This window comes from Anoplophora glabripennis, unplaced genomic scaffold (assembly GCF_000390285.2).
Source record: "Anoplophora glabripennis isolate ALB-LARVAE unplaced genomic scaffold, Agla_2.0 scaffold5, whole genome shotgun sequence".
In the NCBI taxonomy this organism is placed as follows: Eukaryota; Metazoa; Arthropoda; class Insecta; order Coleoptera; family Cerambycidae; genus Anoplophora; species Anoplophora glabripennis.
In genome coordinates, this window is record NW_019416525.1 from 3,599,595 (window position 1) to 3,613,882 (window position 14,288).

Sequence of the window (14,288 nt, forward strand, 5' to 3'; positions counted from 1 at the left end):
ACCGGTTCCGAACTTACCAAACGTCAGTATCTCATAGGTGAGACGCTTTAGCCTTATTTTACCGACATATAACGATCGTTTTCGCATTCGTCGGCAGAACCACCAGACCTATACCGGTTCCGAACTTACCAAACGTCAGTATCTCATAGGTGAGACGCTTTAGCCTTATTTTACCGACATATAACGATCGTTTTCGCATTCATCGGCAGAACCACCAGACCTATACCGGTTCCGAACTTACCAAACGTCAGTATCTCATAGGTGAGACGCTTTAGCCTTATTTTATCGACATATAACGATCGTTTTCGTTCCCGTACAAGGTTTTTAAGCTCTCATAAATTTTATTTTCTTTTAAATTTACGCCTAATGTAACCGAAATGCGGCCCTGATCCGCACGGATTAAACCCGACTCTACGCCAAACTTAATACTACTTTCCAACCGACAAATCCCTCAACAAACTCATTATAGCGACCCGAGGAGCAACAGTGACTTTCTTAAATCTTCCCGGGGCGTAAGTACGAACAGTTCTCGGTGTTCCCACTCCGTAGGTAGTAGTCTCAAAGCCACCTAATAAGAGGTAAAGCAATCTGGCGTAATCGTGTTTGCTGTAAGGCGGGTTGTATATACACGGACGCCGCAGTCGTATAAGCTGAATAGCGATTCTTCCGAGGAAACGTAAAGTGAGACGACAGACACCTGGCTTCAATGCGGAGCCCGTAATATCGGGTTACGCAATTACTTGCAATCAGGCAGCACAATATACACGCGGCTGACGCAACGGTAAGGCAGGGGACAGGGTCGTATCGAATTTTTTACACCCCCTATCCGAATATAAACTTAATAATTAGCATTCAATAGTTATGTTTCTAAAATGTACAGTTTTTTAAGAAAGAAAACTAACAAAATGTAAGTTTCAATAAATTATAAAGAATACAGAACAAAAATCGAGTGAATACAACAAAAGAAGTTTGCAAATATATAGAAACAATTGGGAAAAGTGGTACAGAAAACTTTTTACGAAGACCACATGAAAAAGGAATATTTATTTCGATAAAAGAGACTATGGTCTAAATCCAAAAGATGTTTCAAAAGATAAAGTGAAAATGGAAAGAAAATAATAATGCAATATGAAGAAAAATTTGAAGTATGAACACATGTCAGATATATGCTCTTTTGAAAGTAAAACTTAGAGAAGACAAGAAGAATCAGACGACTGATAAGCATCGCAAACGATGGAGTAATTTTAAAATCGAAGAAAACATGTTAAGAGGGCTCTATAGCAACTAGCCAACCAGCAGTACATTTTTATTTTATTTTATTACACAGTTTGTCTAAATATGATTTAATGCACAAATAACAGACTTTCCCTAATTTTAACGCAGATTTTCTATAAAACTCAAATTACTTTTTGGTGTACAGAAATTTGTAATTTTCGATGCCAAAAACGGCAAATTACAAATTTCTTTACAACAAAAAGTAATTTGAGTTTCAAATAAGTATATTTTATAGAAAATCTGCATTAAAATTAGGGAAAGTCTGTTATTTGTGCATTAAATTATATTTAAACAAACTGTGTAATAAAATATAAAAATGTATTGCCGATTGGCTATTTGCTATAGAGCCCTCTTAAAGAAATGATGCAAAAATCTTGACAAAAGAAAAACAAAAATAGAAGATGACAAGAAAACAAATGAAGAAACTTTGGAAAAATGTAGAGAAAAGGAAAGAAATAATCGTGTTTGTACACTTTTCTTGGCGTTTTATGAAACTATTTATATAGTGGAATAATATTTTTGACAAGAAAGCAATTTTGAGTGCATGGAAGTTACTGTTGATGACTTTTGCGCGACGTCACCATCAATCCCTCTGGATCTCCCCGACTCCCTGAATTTATTTTCAAGACACCTGTACGCTATGTTTACAGTCGTCTCCGAACCCTCCTACCGCCGCCTTATGATTCACTTAAATCAAACCGGGCCGAGCTAATTAGCTGGGCGTGAATTTGAAATTTTAAACCCCAATTTATTGACTTGGACCCGCAAAAACAGCCTTGATCGAATCATCTCGGCGACGGGCTTATTAAATATAGTTTTCTCGGCTTTATCCGGGATTATAGCAGGGGCACTTAAAAGTTTTAATTCGATGAAGTCAAAAGTTCTCGCACGTTTCGAAAAGTTGGAACGGATAGAGTAGCTGTCCATTACCGCTAACCGGGCGGAGTTTTCACAAAGAGGTAGTTGGAAAATTGATAAATTACGCTTACGAAAAAAAGCGTTACGGAAAAACTGACGGTCCTTAAAGAGCAGAACGTCGATCACAAGAACGCACGAATGGCAAATCAATACGGACTTCTTTCTGCTTGAGCTCGACTGAATATATTTCAATCTCCAAAACACGTTGAAATTCTTATTAGTCCCAAGACGATGCGCTAAAAATACGCCGAGATTCGACTGGGGGGGCGGATATCAACAGGTTGCTAATATATTTTTTGTAAAGACGACCTAGTTCGGGCAGGATACAAGTTTATTCTTTTACTGTCAGCAGGAATAGAAGCGGCCGTTTCTGTACGAGGCGGAAACGAACAATTTATTTAGGTTTTAAAATAAAAAAAATGATTGAGTTATTTATAAGCCGAAAATGTCGATTTACAGGAAAAAAAACGACTAAATATCCGAATTCGTGAATAATTCGTTGATGTTTGTTGTGAAATGAGAAAAAAAATCGTTTGTTACGAAAAATAGTTAACACATTTTTCGGAAATTTATTAATTTTGACTGTCTCTTTATTTTGACAGCACTTCTACTGCTCGCCACAAAATTAGTTGTTTCTTAACTGTCATCCTTGGGCAATTGAGTCTTAACTCTGTGGTGTAAATTCGTAAAATTGTTCTAATTCGATTCCGAATACTGAAATCCGATTTTACAATCGTCGTTGCCATAGTGTTTACAATAGTTTTTAGTGGTTAATGTCAAAAATTGCTTCTGTGTATAGCGACTCGAAGTTGATGGATATCGTTTTAATTTATGGTGAAGCAACATAACATTTGTGTTAGTTCGTAGAAACTGAGTAAGTAAAATTGCCGTAATTGAAGTGACTGATATAAAATGTGCACCAAATTTATAATTTTTGAAAAAGCCGCATTTTTTAATCATTTTTGTTTGTCTAAATACCAGATACGGATAATCTACAATGCACAGGGAGATTATTTCAATTAGTTAAAATGATAATAAAAAATTGGCAGTTTATTATATATCGAGCTAAAAGGAATCAAAGTGAGGGAGTGCCACAAGGAAGAATCTTAAGACCCATCTTGTACAAGATCTATAGAAGTGATGTTTGTTACGAAAAATGGTTAACACGTTTTTCGGAAATTTATAAATTTTGACCGTTTTTTTATTTTGACGGTACTTCTATTGTTTGTGACAAAATTACAATTACAAAATTGTTTCTTAACTGTCATCCTTGCGCATTGAAGGTCTTAACTCTGTAGTGTAGTGTAAATTCGTAAAATTGTTCTAATTGTGTTATTACTCAGGGTATATGCAAAATATTGAGCAAAAAAAATTCCATGATATTTCCATGAAAATTTAAAAAAAAATTCAATTTCAAATATACAGGCTTTATAACAATCTTCATTTGAGAATCGTCACCATTTTCTAAATTTCTTGTCAAAATTTCCAGCGTAAATTTAGTGGCTGCCAACAAATTTATAATTTTTGAAAAAACCTTTTTTTGTAATCATTTTTGCTTCTCTAAATATCAGATAAGGATAATGCGAGGAGATTATTTCAATCATCTAAAAACATAATAAAAAACTGACATTTATTATATACCGAGCTAAAATTTAGTAATTAAAACGGGAGTGCCACAAGGAACAGTCTCAGGACCCATCTTGTAGATGATCTATACAAGTGATATACATATATGCGAGTGATAGAAACTTTTTAAAAGTTAGTTGTTGTTTTGTAGTCCGACCAAAAAGAATCTCTTGTATTTTTTTACTGGCGCAGTTTCCGTAATAGTATGGATACCGCAATGGATGTTTAATATAAATAATTGTCATTGTAATATCAAATAAATCACACAATATTCAAATCAGCAGTGCTATGCTACAATTGTGCATAATTACACCAATCACGAATTTACGAGTACGCTATTGATACACGGCGAACGTAGACAAAACGCGGCCGCAGAACGAAGAACTTTCATTATTTTTCAACCCCAGCAGTTCTAAATGTGTTTAAACATTCTTGCTGAAGCGCCAAAGGCGCGAATGTGTTTTATTTACCACCCCATCAATCGGATCAGAGTCAACCGAGCGTAAACGCGAAAGAAAGAAACACGAATGCCAACGCGACGCTCCACTAACCCCAACATTATTATAAACCTCTATTCCAGCCACCAGGACAAAAGGATAGAAGAACAGATCCTTCACCGCAGCATGCAACAAACGACCGGAAAGTGTTGACACACACAAAGAGACAATTCCTCGGCGGCGGAAAAATTACTCCACGGCACTCCACGCGATTGCGGTGTCACCACTTTCCGTCGTGTAACAGGATGAATGGGGACTTACCGGTGTCGACGGCCGGCACCTTCCTCATGTTCTCCTGCCGCCTCCGCCTGACCGTCACTTTCCGGAAGACGGTGCCGCTGAGCGGTTCGATATCGCACAGCTCCACCGGCGTCGTTTCCTCCCTGGCGAAGTGGATCTGCGGAAGGGGGGTATTGTCTTTTCAGTCTATTTGACGCCGTGTTTACGGTCAGATAAGGGGGGGGACGGTTAAAACACCGGAACGGTACGGGAAATAACCACAGACGGGGTAGGCTTTATCTGCGGTTCGCAGTTAATTTACAAATGGAAAATGGAAAATGGAACGACTGCGTCGCGTTCGGGATATTACAACGGTTCCGTTTGATTGCGCTGCCAGATATACTTTGAAGTACATGCGAAACCACTTTTTATCAAAATTGGAGTACATCCGGGACATGTTTGGTCACTGGATCCAAACTCAGGTCTTAAACAGCTCACTAGATAATTACAGTGTTCAAAACGGCCCATATTTACAGCACTCTTGAATCGTTAGATATTTTAGTATAAGGGGAATGTCGACAAAATGCTACCATAGCATCGCGATTGTATATCGACCTTTTTCTCTTACGATTTCACTCCACAGCTCATAGTTATCGAAAGGGCTCAAGAAATATGAGACCTACAGGGCAATCGTAGCGGACATACGACTTTGGAAAAGGCAGAAGGGATCGAAGGAGATAGCCTGAAGAGAAGACAGACAGAACAATGTTTTGAGATAAACGATTTTAAGTTGTCGTTTGATTTTCCTGGGACCAATAAACCAGGATCTTCCTTATAATCTTCATTATCCTTTTTGCTGCATTTGGATGAAGTCATTTAGAACCATCTTACTTTTCATAAAGGGAGGAAAGAAACGAAGATGAAGTCTGCTGTGTCTGTGTTGGAATATTTAAAACGCGAGGACAATGAGGTGGTTGAAGCTTCATGGGTGTTCTGGAGGTAATTTACAAATGGGCAATAGAAATGGAACGCATGTGACATGTTTTGGACACCAAATGGTTCTATTGGATTCACCTACCACGAAAAATTTGAGATCCTGACAGTAGTTCAATGAGAAAACAAATAGCAAGACCATAATTTCAATCATCATACAATTTGGGAACAATGGAATTACTTGGAACCAAGGACAATGTTACAATTTTTTCCTCGACTCCACATTTATACTTTGAATGTCACATACCTCAGCTGTGGTCGTGCCGGCCTCCTCAAAGTTCTCCGTGTGATCCTCGGGCAAAGATCGAGCCCCAACGGGACCGGTCCTCTTCTCCTTCACCTTCCCATCGTTCAAGGATTGAGTCCTCAACACGGGCTTCTCCGTCGTTATCCTACTGGCCACGTTGCTCTCGAAGCTGACGCGCTTCTCTATGCTGCTGGATCTATCCTGCTTCTTCCCGGAGTCTGGCGTGAGTAAATCTAGAAAATATAAGTTCAAGCAAGCGCGTCAACCGCTGACCAAAGCCTCACCTTTCTCCTGCTCCCCGCTTTCTTGCTTCACCTCGGTCTTCTTCCTCTTGGGTGAACCAGTCCTGTCCTTACTCTGCCTCGTCTCGGCCAGCTTCATCAGCGGGTTGACCCGCGTCTGTCTCTTAGGAGGTTCACCCTCCGGGTCCTTCCCGCCATTTTCCGGTTTGGCAGGGGAAGAAGTTCGTTCTATGTAAACATCCTCGGACTGCGTCCTGCGAGTGGGGGACCGACGGTGTCGAATCGGAGATACCGAAGGGTCTTGGTTCTGGTTCTTCAAGTTGGTTTGGTGGAGAGCTAGCGAGGGGTAGTTGGTGATGTCCTGACCCCTGGGGAGGCTGTTGTAAGGGCGCAGCTCGGGGGAACCCCTAAGGGCGCTCCATCTCGGGGTAGGGTCTAAAACAACGGATACAAGCACGTGAGTGTTTTATGTCCGACAGAACCGAGTCGGTGCTTACTCGAGATGGTCCAGGATCTGCGGATGGTTCTTTTGATGATGTCGGCGGCTGGCACGTACACCCGATTGTCGCGCCGCCTGCTGGGTCGCCTCACGAACTCGTTCATCCACTCGCCAGATGTCGCTTGGATCTCCCTGAAATAAAAAAATTGTGAGTTTTCGCGGATTAATTGTTAGGCTATAAAGAAACGTTCGTGCTATCAGTATTTGGCTCACCCTGTATTCGCGCTTTGTGCGACAACAGTCGTGTGCGGCGCAAGAAGTATTTATAACGTTTAGGTGGACACTATATTTCACAAATAAGGAAAAGAAGCGACGTCCCCAGAGGACGAATGATAAATTTAGTACGCGATACCACTTTTTTTTCAATCTTCAGCGGACGAGGCAATCTTCTAAGTGCTTCCGTGGAAAGCTGACAACCACTTTGTTTGCTCGTACGTGACTAAGACTCAACACTCACTCGTTTTTCTCTATTTGGTGGTGGTTTCATTAAAAAAAGCGGCAAGGCCAACGGCGCAGATTTAGTTCTGGATATCTACGGCGATTGTGACGAAAACGGAGCTGTATTTTCGCGACGGTCATCGCTAAAGGAGCGTACATATTGTTATCTTTTATCTCCAGAGGAAACACGTAAACTGTTTTAACAAATTTGTTGGCATTGTGGCATTTTTAAATGTGTCGCTTCCTTATCTGTGTGCAAACAAATTAACGTTTCATTTAAATAAATGCTGTTAAGAGACATGTGATATGAGAAACTACAAACGTATTTCACAGCAAATCTACTTCACAGCAAACTACAAACGTACTTCACAGTAATTTCCAGTATAATTTAAATACTGTAATAAATTTGTTTGCGTAATAGATTAATCGTTTGAAAATGTGCCGCCATCTAGTGGTTTCCAGCAACATTATATGTCTTGTTATCTAAGGGACATTGTTTATGGTCGTCGAAATTTAAAATTTCCATGGTTATGGTCTATGGTAAACAAGAAAGTAGTCGGCGACGTTACTGTAAATGACTTTTCAATTCTTCGATAGCATTCATCAATGAACTAAATTCAATCTCGATTAATGTAAGAGATTCGAAAATTATTTCGCTTATGCCTGTTTTTCTGTGATCTAAAATTTTTAAATACGTTAATACAAACATTATAACTTCTAAATTTAGCTATCGCCCACATGACAGTTGCATTGTTGAGGCTCGATGCGCCTAACGAAAATATCGAAGCCCTTTGTTACTTAGCCAACAATACAAACATCGATTCCGCGGAACAATGATAGGAGACATTCATGCTTGGTGGAATATAGGACATATCTTTCTAAAATTGTACACACAATTCGTGTAGGTCGAGCTGTTGTGCCGGGCGTCAATCAAATGTCGGAAACGCGACAATGTGCAAACGGAACGTCGAACAATGGACAGCGTTTGTATGGCGTATATATATTTTTTAATCAACAGTTATGGAATTAATTTGCGAAAAAATCTCCCGCAACAAACCCATCCTCCTTTTTATCTTATAATCTCGATGTATTTTGTTGCAACTTTGTAGCTATTCATTTAGTTGGGCTTAAGCCCGTGTTGTTCAATCAGGATCGACTTCAACGAGCGAAATCAATAAAAACCGTAAATTAATTACAGCGTAAATACAGGTTTTCTATCTCCCTTTAATCCGCATCTACACTGGGCAGAGCTTCAATAATTTACAACTGCGGTTAAACAAACAGTAATTTTCGGAGGACAAAACCACTTAAACCGAACCGTGGAGGTATTATTGATACGTAAATATCCATTGCTTGCTAATTAAAATAATAATATACAACGCTTTGATAAGAGAGTAAATTTATAACGTTGCCATGGTTGACAGCTATATTGGTGTAATAAATATACTGAGAAGTCATATCCACGCTTTGTATATTAAAGTAAAATCAGTGGTCTACGTTACGACCCCTGAGGTACACCGAACTGAAATATGATGAGGTGTCTGTCTATCAAATTTCAATAAAAATTATGATGGTTTTGCAAATGACAGTATAATGAATTGGTTTCGTAAAAACACCACTTATAGGCGAGCGGTTCACCCCTAAAAAGATGCTTCTAAAAGAAGGTAACCGACTAAATTTTTAAAACAAAAACCTACAGCATGAAACTTTTTTTATTTTATAAAGTGTATTTTTCTGATAATTTACATATTTTTTTATATTTTTCGGCGTGTCAGTCAATTGTTTTAAAAAAAAATTTGTAAAAAAAATTACTCGTCGAATGGCTTTTTTGTTTATAACAATTGACTGACCACGCCGAAAAATATAAAAAAAATATGCAAATTATCAGAAAAATACACTTTATAAAATAAAAAAAGTTTCATGCTGTAGGTTTTTGTTTTAAAAATTTAGTCGGTTCATGCCTTTTTTTGTAGGGGAGAACCGCTCGCCTATTACTGCTTGCTGCGCATTTCATTCACACAGGGAGGTCTTCTGAATCGCAACCGGATGATATCTTAATAAGATTCGCGACGTGTCATTAATTCATTCTTATTTAATTTGGTACATTTTTCATTTCCCTCGGATCCGACATAATGCTGTTCTGATTCATTCTATTCAATAATTGCGAGATTCAACTTGAAATTTATGTTCAGTGATGGATTGTGGCAAATCCTTAGGAATTATGAACTGTTCATATGAAAGAAATATAGAAAAATTGTGCGAAAAAAGCGCTTTCGACAATGACGCTGTCAAAAGTCCATTAAGGTTTGGACTGGCATTGTTACCAATCTGTTATTGTGTTAAGTGTTTAAAAAAATGATTTACTAGTTTCTCCCTGAAAAATACCCATCAAAGTAGGTCAGGGAATGTGGTATTTAGGTGACGAAGCTCCACATTATACCCTGGTGCTGTACGAGAATATTTAAGTATTGAATTTAGACATGTCCTTTGCAAATAACACCATTTTCAGAAAGAAATAAAGCACATGGGCTCTTTCTATGAAACTCGTCTTTTCTGCATATGCAGGCAATGTCGAAAACATGTATTTGCTATTAAGGGATTGACTACACCTCACTGTAACTTTTTTTAGGTCTCTGTTCAGGTCTGACCTTACCGAAACCAACCCCTGGTAGGTTTCCCTATAAATCGGCGTTAGCGAGCAGCATCAGCCGCCTGAACATTCCAGTCTAATGCCTTCGGATCCCCGCGAACGCCGTGTGCTATCCGGCACGGAGTCCTTGACCAGGATCTTCCAGCTCGGTTAGCCGGTGCATCACCAATCGATATTCGACGCAAAAATAACCCCCGGCTTCGCGGCTAACAGTCGTGTCTACCTTTCATCCTCTAAAAATATATTTCCCCTTGGGAGAGGCACATAGAATGGAAAATTCGGCAGCCTTCACCAGGTATCCCCCATAATTTGTGCAGTAAACAGAAAAACTGCCAGTCCGGATGCAACAACAAAGCAGATCCTACATTACATGAAACAAATTGGGGTCAATATCGTAAAAATTCAAAATGCTTATAGTTTCCGAGAAAAAAATTATTGAAGTTGTAGTATTTTCAACTTTTACATTGCTGGGCTACTGTAGTCTCTAGCGTCGTTCGCGTTGTGGGCTGAAATCCGATTTTCTGTACATTCAAAAATTGTTTTTGGATAAGTTCTGAATCACCCTGTACGTTCACCGTTTGCATTACTATTGAATTTAAATTTAAATGTAGATAAAATCGACCTGTCAGCCTACATCGAGCAATCTACGGGACGATCTATATATAATAAATAATAGCGGTTCCCTTATCAGACAACAACAGACACCTTTACAACTAAAAACAATTCGTCGAGATGCTAAACCAACTAATACAATTTACCTTGTTAGGTCTACTGGTAGGGGGAGAACTGCTTCAAATAAAGAACAATAGCAAAGATGACCTGTTAGTGTCAGTAACGGGTCTAAAAGACTTAGTGGTACGCCCAGGGAAAATTGTAAGTATTACAGCAGCTAATAAGTCAAATTTTATAGAAAAAAAATAAAAGAACAATCGAAAAAAGTGAACAAAATCCTTTTCCTTACGGTGTACCTCAGGGAGGCACATTGGGGCCCTTCCGAGATAAATGTATGACCCCATACTATTCCAGGTTCCTGTCACAGTACCGGAGGAGTTCACAGGCACCATAACAGGGATCCCAAAGCGTCTAAAGAAGGCAAAAGTCCCAAGGACGACAATAGAGTTAACTTTGAGCCCTATGGCTATGGTATCGGTTTTGGATGGTTTCAATATAAAAGCCAAGGTGAGTAATGTAGGAGTACCTGAACAAAATCACGTAAAAACGTCCAATAGGACGTAAGTATGGCAATTTTGGTGGCCACTGCACGCTATCAGTTCCTCAATTAACTTATTTTATCGCTTGCAGATAACTCCGTTGCAAGGGAGAAGATGCAAGCCCGCCGCGTGTTCGGTAGACATCAATTCTTTATGTTCCCCAAGGAACCAAGTCAAGAACAACAGGGGGGCGGTGCTGGGATGCCACAATTCCCCATTTCTCTTTAAAGTCGTGTGCCCCAACGCGGTTGTAACGACTGCCGACGTGAGGAATGTGTTCACTTGTACCACGGACTCTTATTTGATAACCTTGGGCTAGTCAGGTCGATGAAGGCGAATATTGTTTACTGGATATACCTAAACCATAAAATGGGTTGCGGGCAATGGAAAGTATCGCTGATAACAGCACTGTTTTGAAGTGATTGTGATTCATTTAACTGACTAACGACTTTAAGTGGCCTCTTCATCATACTACAATATTCAAGTCGTTCTTTCCTGTGTCGATGTTATTGTTTTATTTTATGTATTTGTTACAATAAAAAAATCCCCCAATATTAATGGTTTCCATTGAACTGTTTAAAGCGAATTATCATTGAGATTATTTGGAAAATTAAGATAGTCAACTCGAGAGGGAAGCGATCACTTTTATCTCTCTGGTGGTTTATCTTGAAGTACCGTAAATACGATAATTTAATGCAATCATGTGTATAAACCAGGGACACACTTGAAAATAATTCGAAACATTTTTCAGTGTCGCACCACAATTGGACCAATACTGAAATCCACATCCACTTCAAGATAATTTTATTAGCATTACTACATGTACAAAAATAAATGAAATATTTTACAATTTGAAAATCCTAAAATTCGTTAAGTCCTAAATCCCTCGAGGTTAGCCGAAAATGATCAAGTAGGATTGAGCCTGACAGGTGAGTACGTTGGCGACATCGTCAGAGGTCACCACTGCTTTTGGACAGATGGTCTTGAATACTACTGGAGAATTGGTGCAAGCAACTACAACTCCTAACGTGTTCAACACCTGATTGGCAGCTGGACAACTAGCAAGTAGATTGGCAGAGCACAGAGCTGTGGAACAGTCGGTACCTTGCAAGGGAATCACCTACAAAAAAAAATGATTTTTTGTGTTTTTGTTCTTCGAGAATAGGTATATTTTAACAAGTAGTTTAAATACAAAAACTTTCAAGAAAATCATTGATAATACCTCTTTACTTAAGAAGCCCTACGACAGGACCTTGTGGAACACCTGTCCATATTTAATCATTTTATTTCAAAGAAAATATAAGTCGGTAAATATGAAACAAAGCTATCCGAACTATTATGAAACAAACGAAGTAACTTTAAGACATCAAAGCGAAGCCAAACATCTGGCCTTTAATAGAGCTTTACATTTGAGTATTTAAACCTGGTTAAAATATAATTTCTCTCACATAACTCTCATTTAAAAGTAAGACTTACCTTAGCCCTCAAATTGAAACCTTCAACTAGAGAAACTGAATAGGTGTCCTGAGTAACGCTCAATGTCAACTCAACCTTCGTCCTTGGAATATCAGTACTTTCAGAATCTGCGGGTAAAGCTGATATGGTTCCAGAGAAGTCATCTGATACTGTGACTAGAGCCTAAAAACAACGTAAAGTTTCCAATGGCCCCCAAATTCTCCAGACCTTAACCCTATAGATTTTTTTACTAAATACGTATCTTTGGCTTAAAAGTAAACCATAGGGTGTAAGGGGGTTATTTTGACAATTAAAAATAATATACTTACGGTTGATCCTGTCAAAACTGTGATATCACTTTGATCGGTAACTGAAACTAAAAGAGATACCGATCCAGTATTCTTAACTTGTATTACACGACTATAAACTGTGACGATAGACAAAGCTACGATGAGAGTTTTGAAAAACATTTTTTATTTCTTTTTTTTTTTGGTTCAAGATAATTCGTTCCGTTCACACTTTTCACTCGAATGACTTAATGTTAACTTTTCCGTTATTTATACCCACTAAATCGTTACGTTTGTAGAACCACGGGGGGTAATAATATGATAACCGCTGTTTGCTTTGTACTTAGCGAAACAAAGCAGTGAAAAACATTTCTTTAGAAACGTAAACCTTTAATATTCTTGGATTACATAAGTTGATTCCAGCTAAATTTAAAAAAAAATATCGCGAAAATCGTACGAGGTAAAAAAGGAACACTTAATGTAGTAAAGTTAAAAATTGAACACAGAAGTTGTCCCACAGGGTTCAGTACTTAGCCTCACATCAAAAATAGTTCTGGTAGAGGGCTCGAGGGAAAAAGTAACATGCATAGCATGTGGATGCATGAAAAAAATTAACTTTGTTCGTTTTAAAATGTGAAATTATATTTCTATTAATTATTGTTGTTTCAATGAAAAATAAGCCGTGTTCAACAACGCGAGAAGAATTTGTGCACGTTTAAAATGTCACTCGGGCGAACGCAAATACCAAGCAGCTAAAAGAGCGTTTGGAACTACGCTGGAGCGTCCGAATTATTTCATCCCCTAACCCTTTGCATTTGGGAATTCTATGTATTCGTACGTCACCTCTAGCAAGCTTCAAATCAATTTTTACGGTGTTTTATATGAAGCGCAAGCTGAGAGTACAGGGATACCGCCAAAATAATTCAACTTCCTGACAATAAATTCTAAACTTTCATTAAAATACAAACCCTTTCAAATATATTAAACATAATAATAAAATACTTTTCTTGGATCAAACAACCTTTGCGTGTACATCCTGTAGAAGTATCTCCGGATTACTTGGAATATTATGTCGGGATTTTAAATTAGCCCTCAAAAATGTGGTAATAAAGAAAATATTGCGCAAAGAAAGGCACATTAAAATAAAAATATTACTGCTGTTGGAAAAGTATGGGCTAATATAAACATCAATTATTTACTTTATAGAAATACTTTAAATTCCGAAACTGCCTTAAAAACGACAACAAAAATTTTTATTGGAAGGTTTACGTTCTCCTAGCAATCCTCTGCTGTAATAAAATTTATAATTTCATATTAAATATTAAAAAAAAAAATTGTAAGAGCTTTTCTACGTTTAGGATGTATGCACTATTTTTTTATTACCCTGTACGTGTAGCCCATGCATCAAATAATTCCATGTTTTCTGAAATTAATACCTCAATTTCTCGGCAAACATTAGCTTTATGATACCAATGCACCGCACGTGCTAAAAATACGCTTGTTTGGCAAATATCTTGCAGGTTATACGGTTTGGGGAAATACGGTTTAAACGCATTTTTTCCTTACGAAAATTCAAATATTGTAACATCTTTCAACATAAGGCTTAAGCCAGTACGTCGACCAGGTTTGAGCCTAACGTAATTCTTATGAATATTTTTATAGCCTCAAAGAAAAATCAAGGTCACAAACAAGTTAATACTGACACTATTTTTCACAGAACAATAAACTTAT

General features: G+C 38.1%; 3 protein-coding genes across 3 annotated transcripts in view; 1 reads left to right on the forward strand and 2 right to left on the reverse strand.

Annotated features, from left to right (window-relative positions):
* The window catches only part of LOC108906745, an 84,600-nt gene that overhangs the window by 14,263 nt on the left and 56,049 nt on the right, over positions 1-14,288 (reverse strand). Inside the window, exons 4-7 of the mRNA XM_018710098.2 lie at positions 6,515-6,648; positions 6,060-6,452; positions 5,776-6,008; positions 4,578-4,713 (exon numbers count right to left, since the gene is read on the reverse strand). Coding sequence (XP_018565614.1) covers positions 4,578-4,713; positions 5,776-6,008; positions 6,060-6,452; positions 6,515-6,648 — 896 coding nt within the window. The remainder of the gene's footprint in view (positions 1-4,577; positions 4,714-5,775; positions 6,009-6,059; positions 6,453-6,514; positions 6,649-14,288) is intronic.
* LOC108906804 (thaumatin-like protein 1) lies at positions 10,281-11,369 on the forward strand. The gene is made up of 3 exons (XM_018710180.2): positions 10,281-10,477; positions 10,631-10,783; positions 10,907-11,369. Exons 1-3 carry the CDS (start codon positions 10,337-10,339, stop codon positions 11,132-11,134), a joined length of 522 nt encoding a protein of 173 aa, XP_018565696.1. The 5' UTR covers positions 10,281-10,336; the 3' UTR covers positions 11,135-11,369.
* Positions 11,603-12,812, reverse strand: LOC108906803 (thaumatin-like protein). The gene is made up of 3 exons (XM_018710179.2): positions 12,600-12,812; positions 12,292-12,453; positions 11,603-11,935 (listed from the first exon to the last, which is right to left on the reverse strand). Exons 1-3 carry the CDS (start codon positions 12,738-12,740, stop codon positions 11,708-11,710), a joined length of 531 nt encoding a protein of 176 aa, XP_018565695.1. The 5' UTR covers positions 12,741-12,812; the 3' UTR covers positions 11,603-11,707.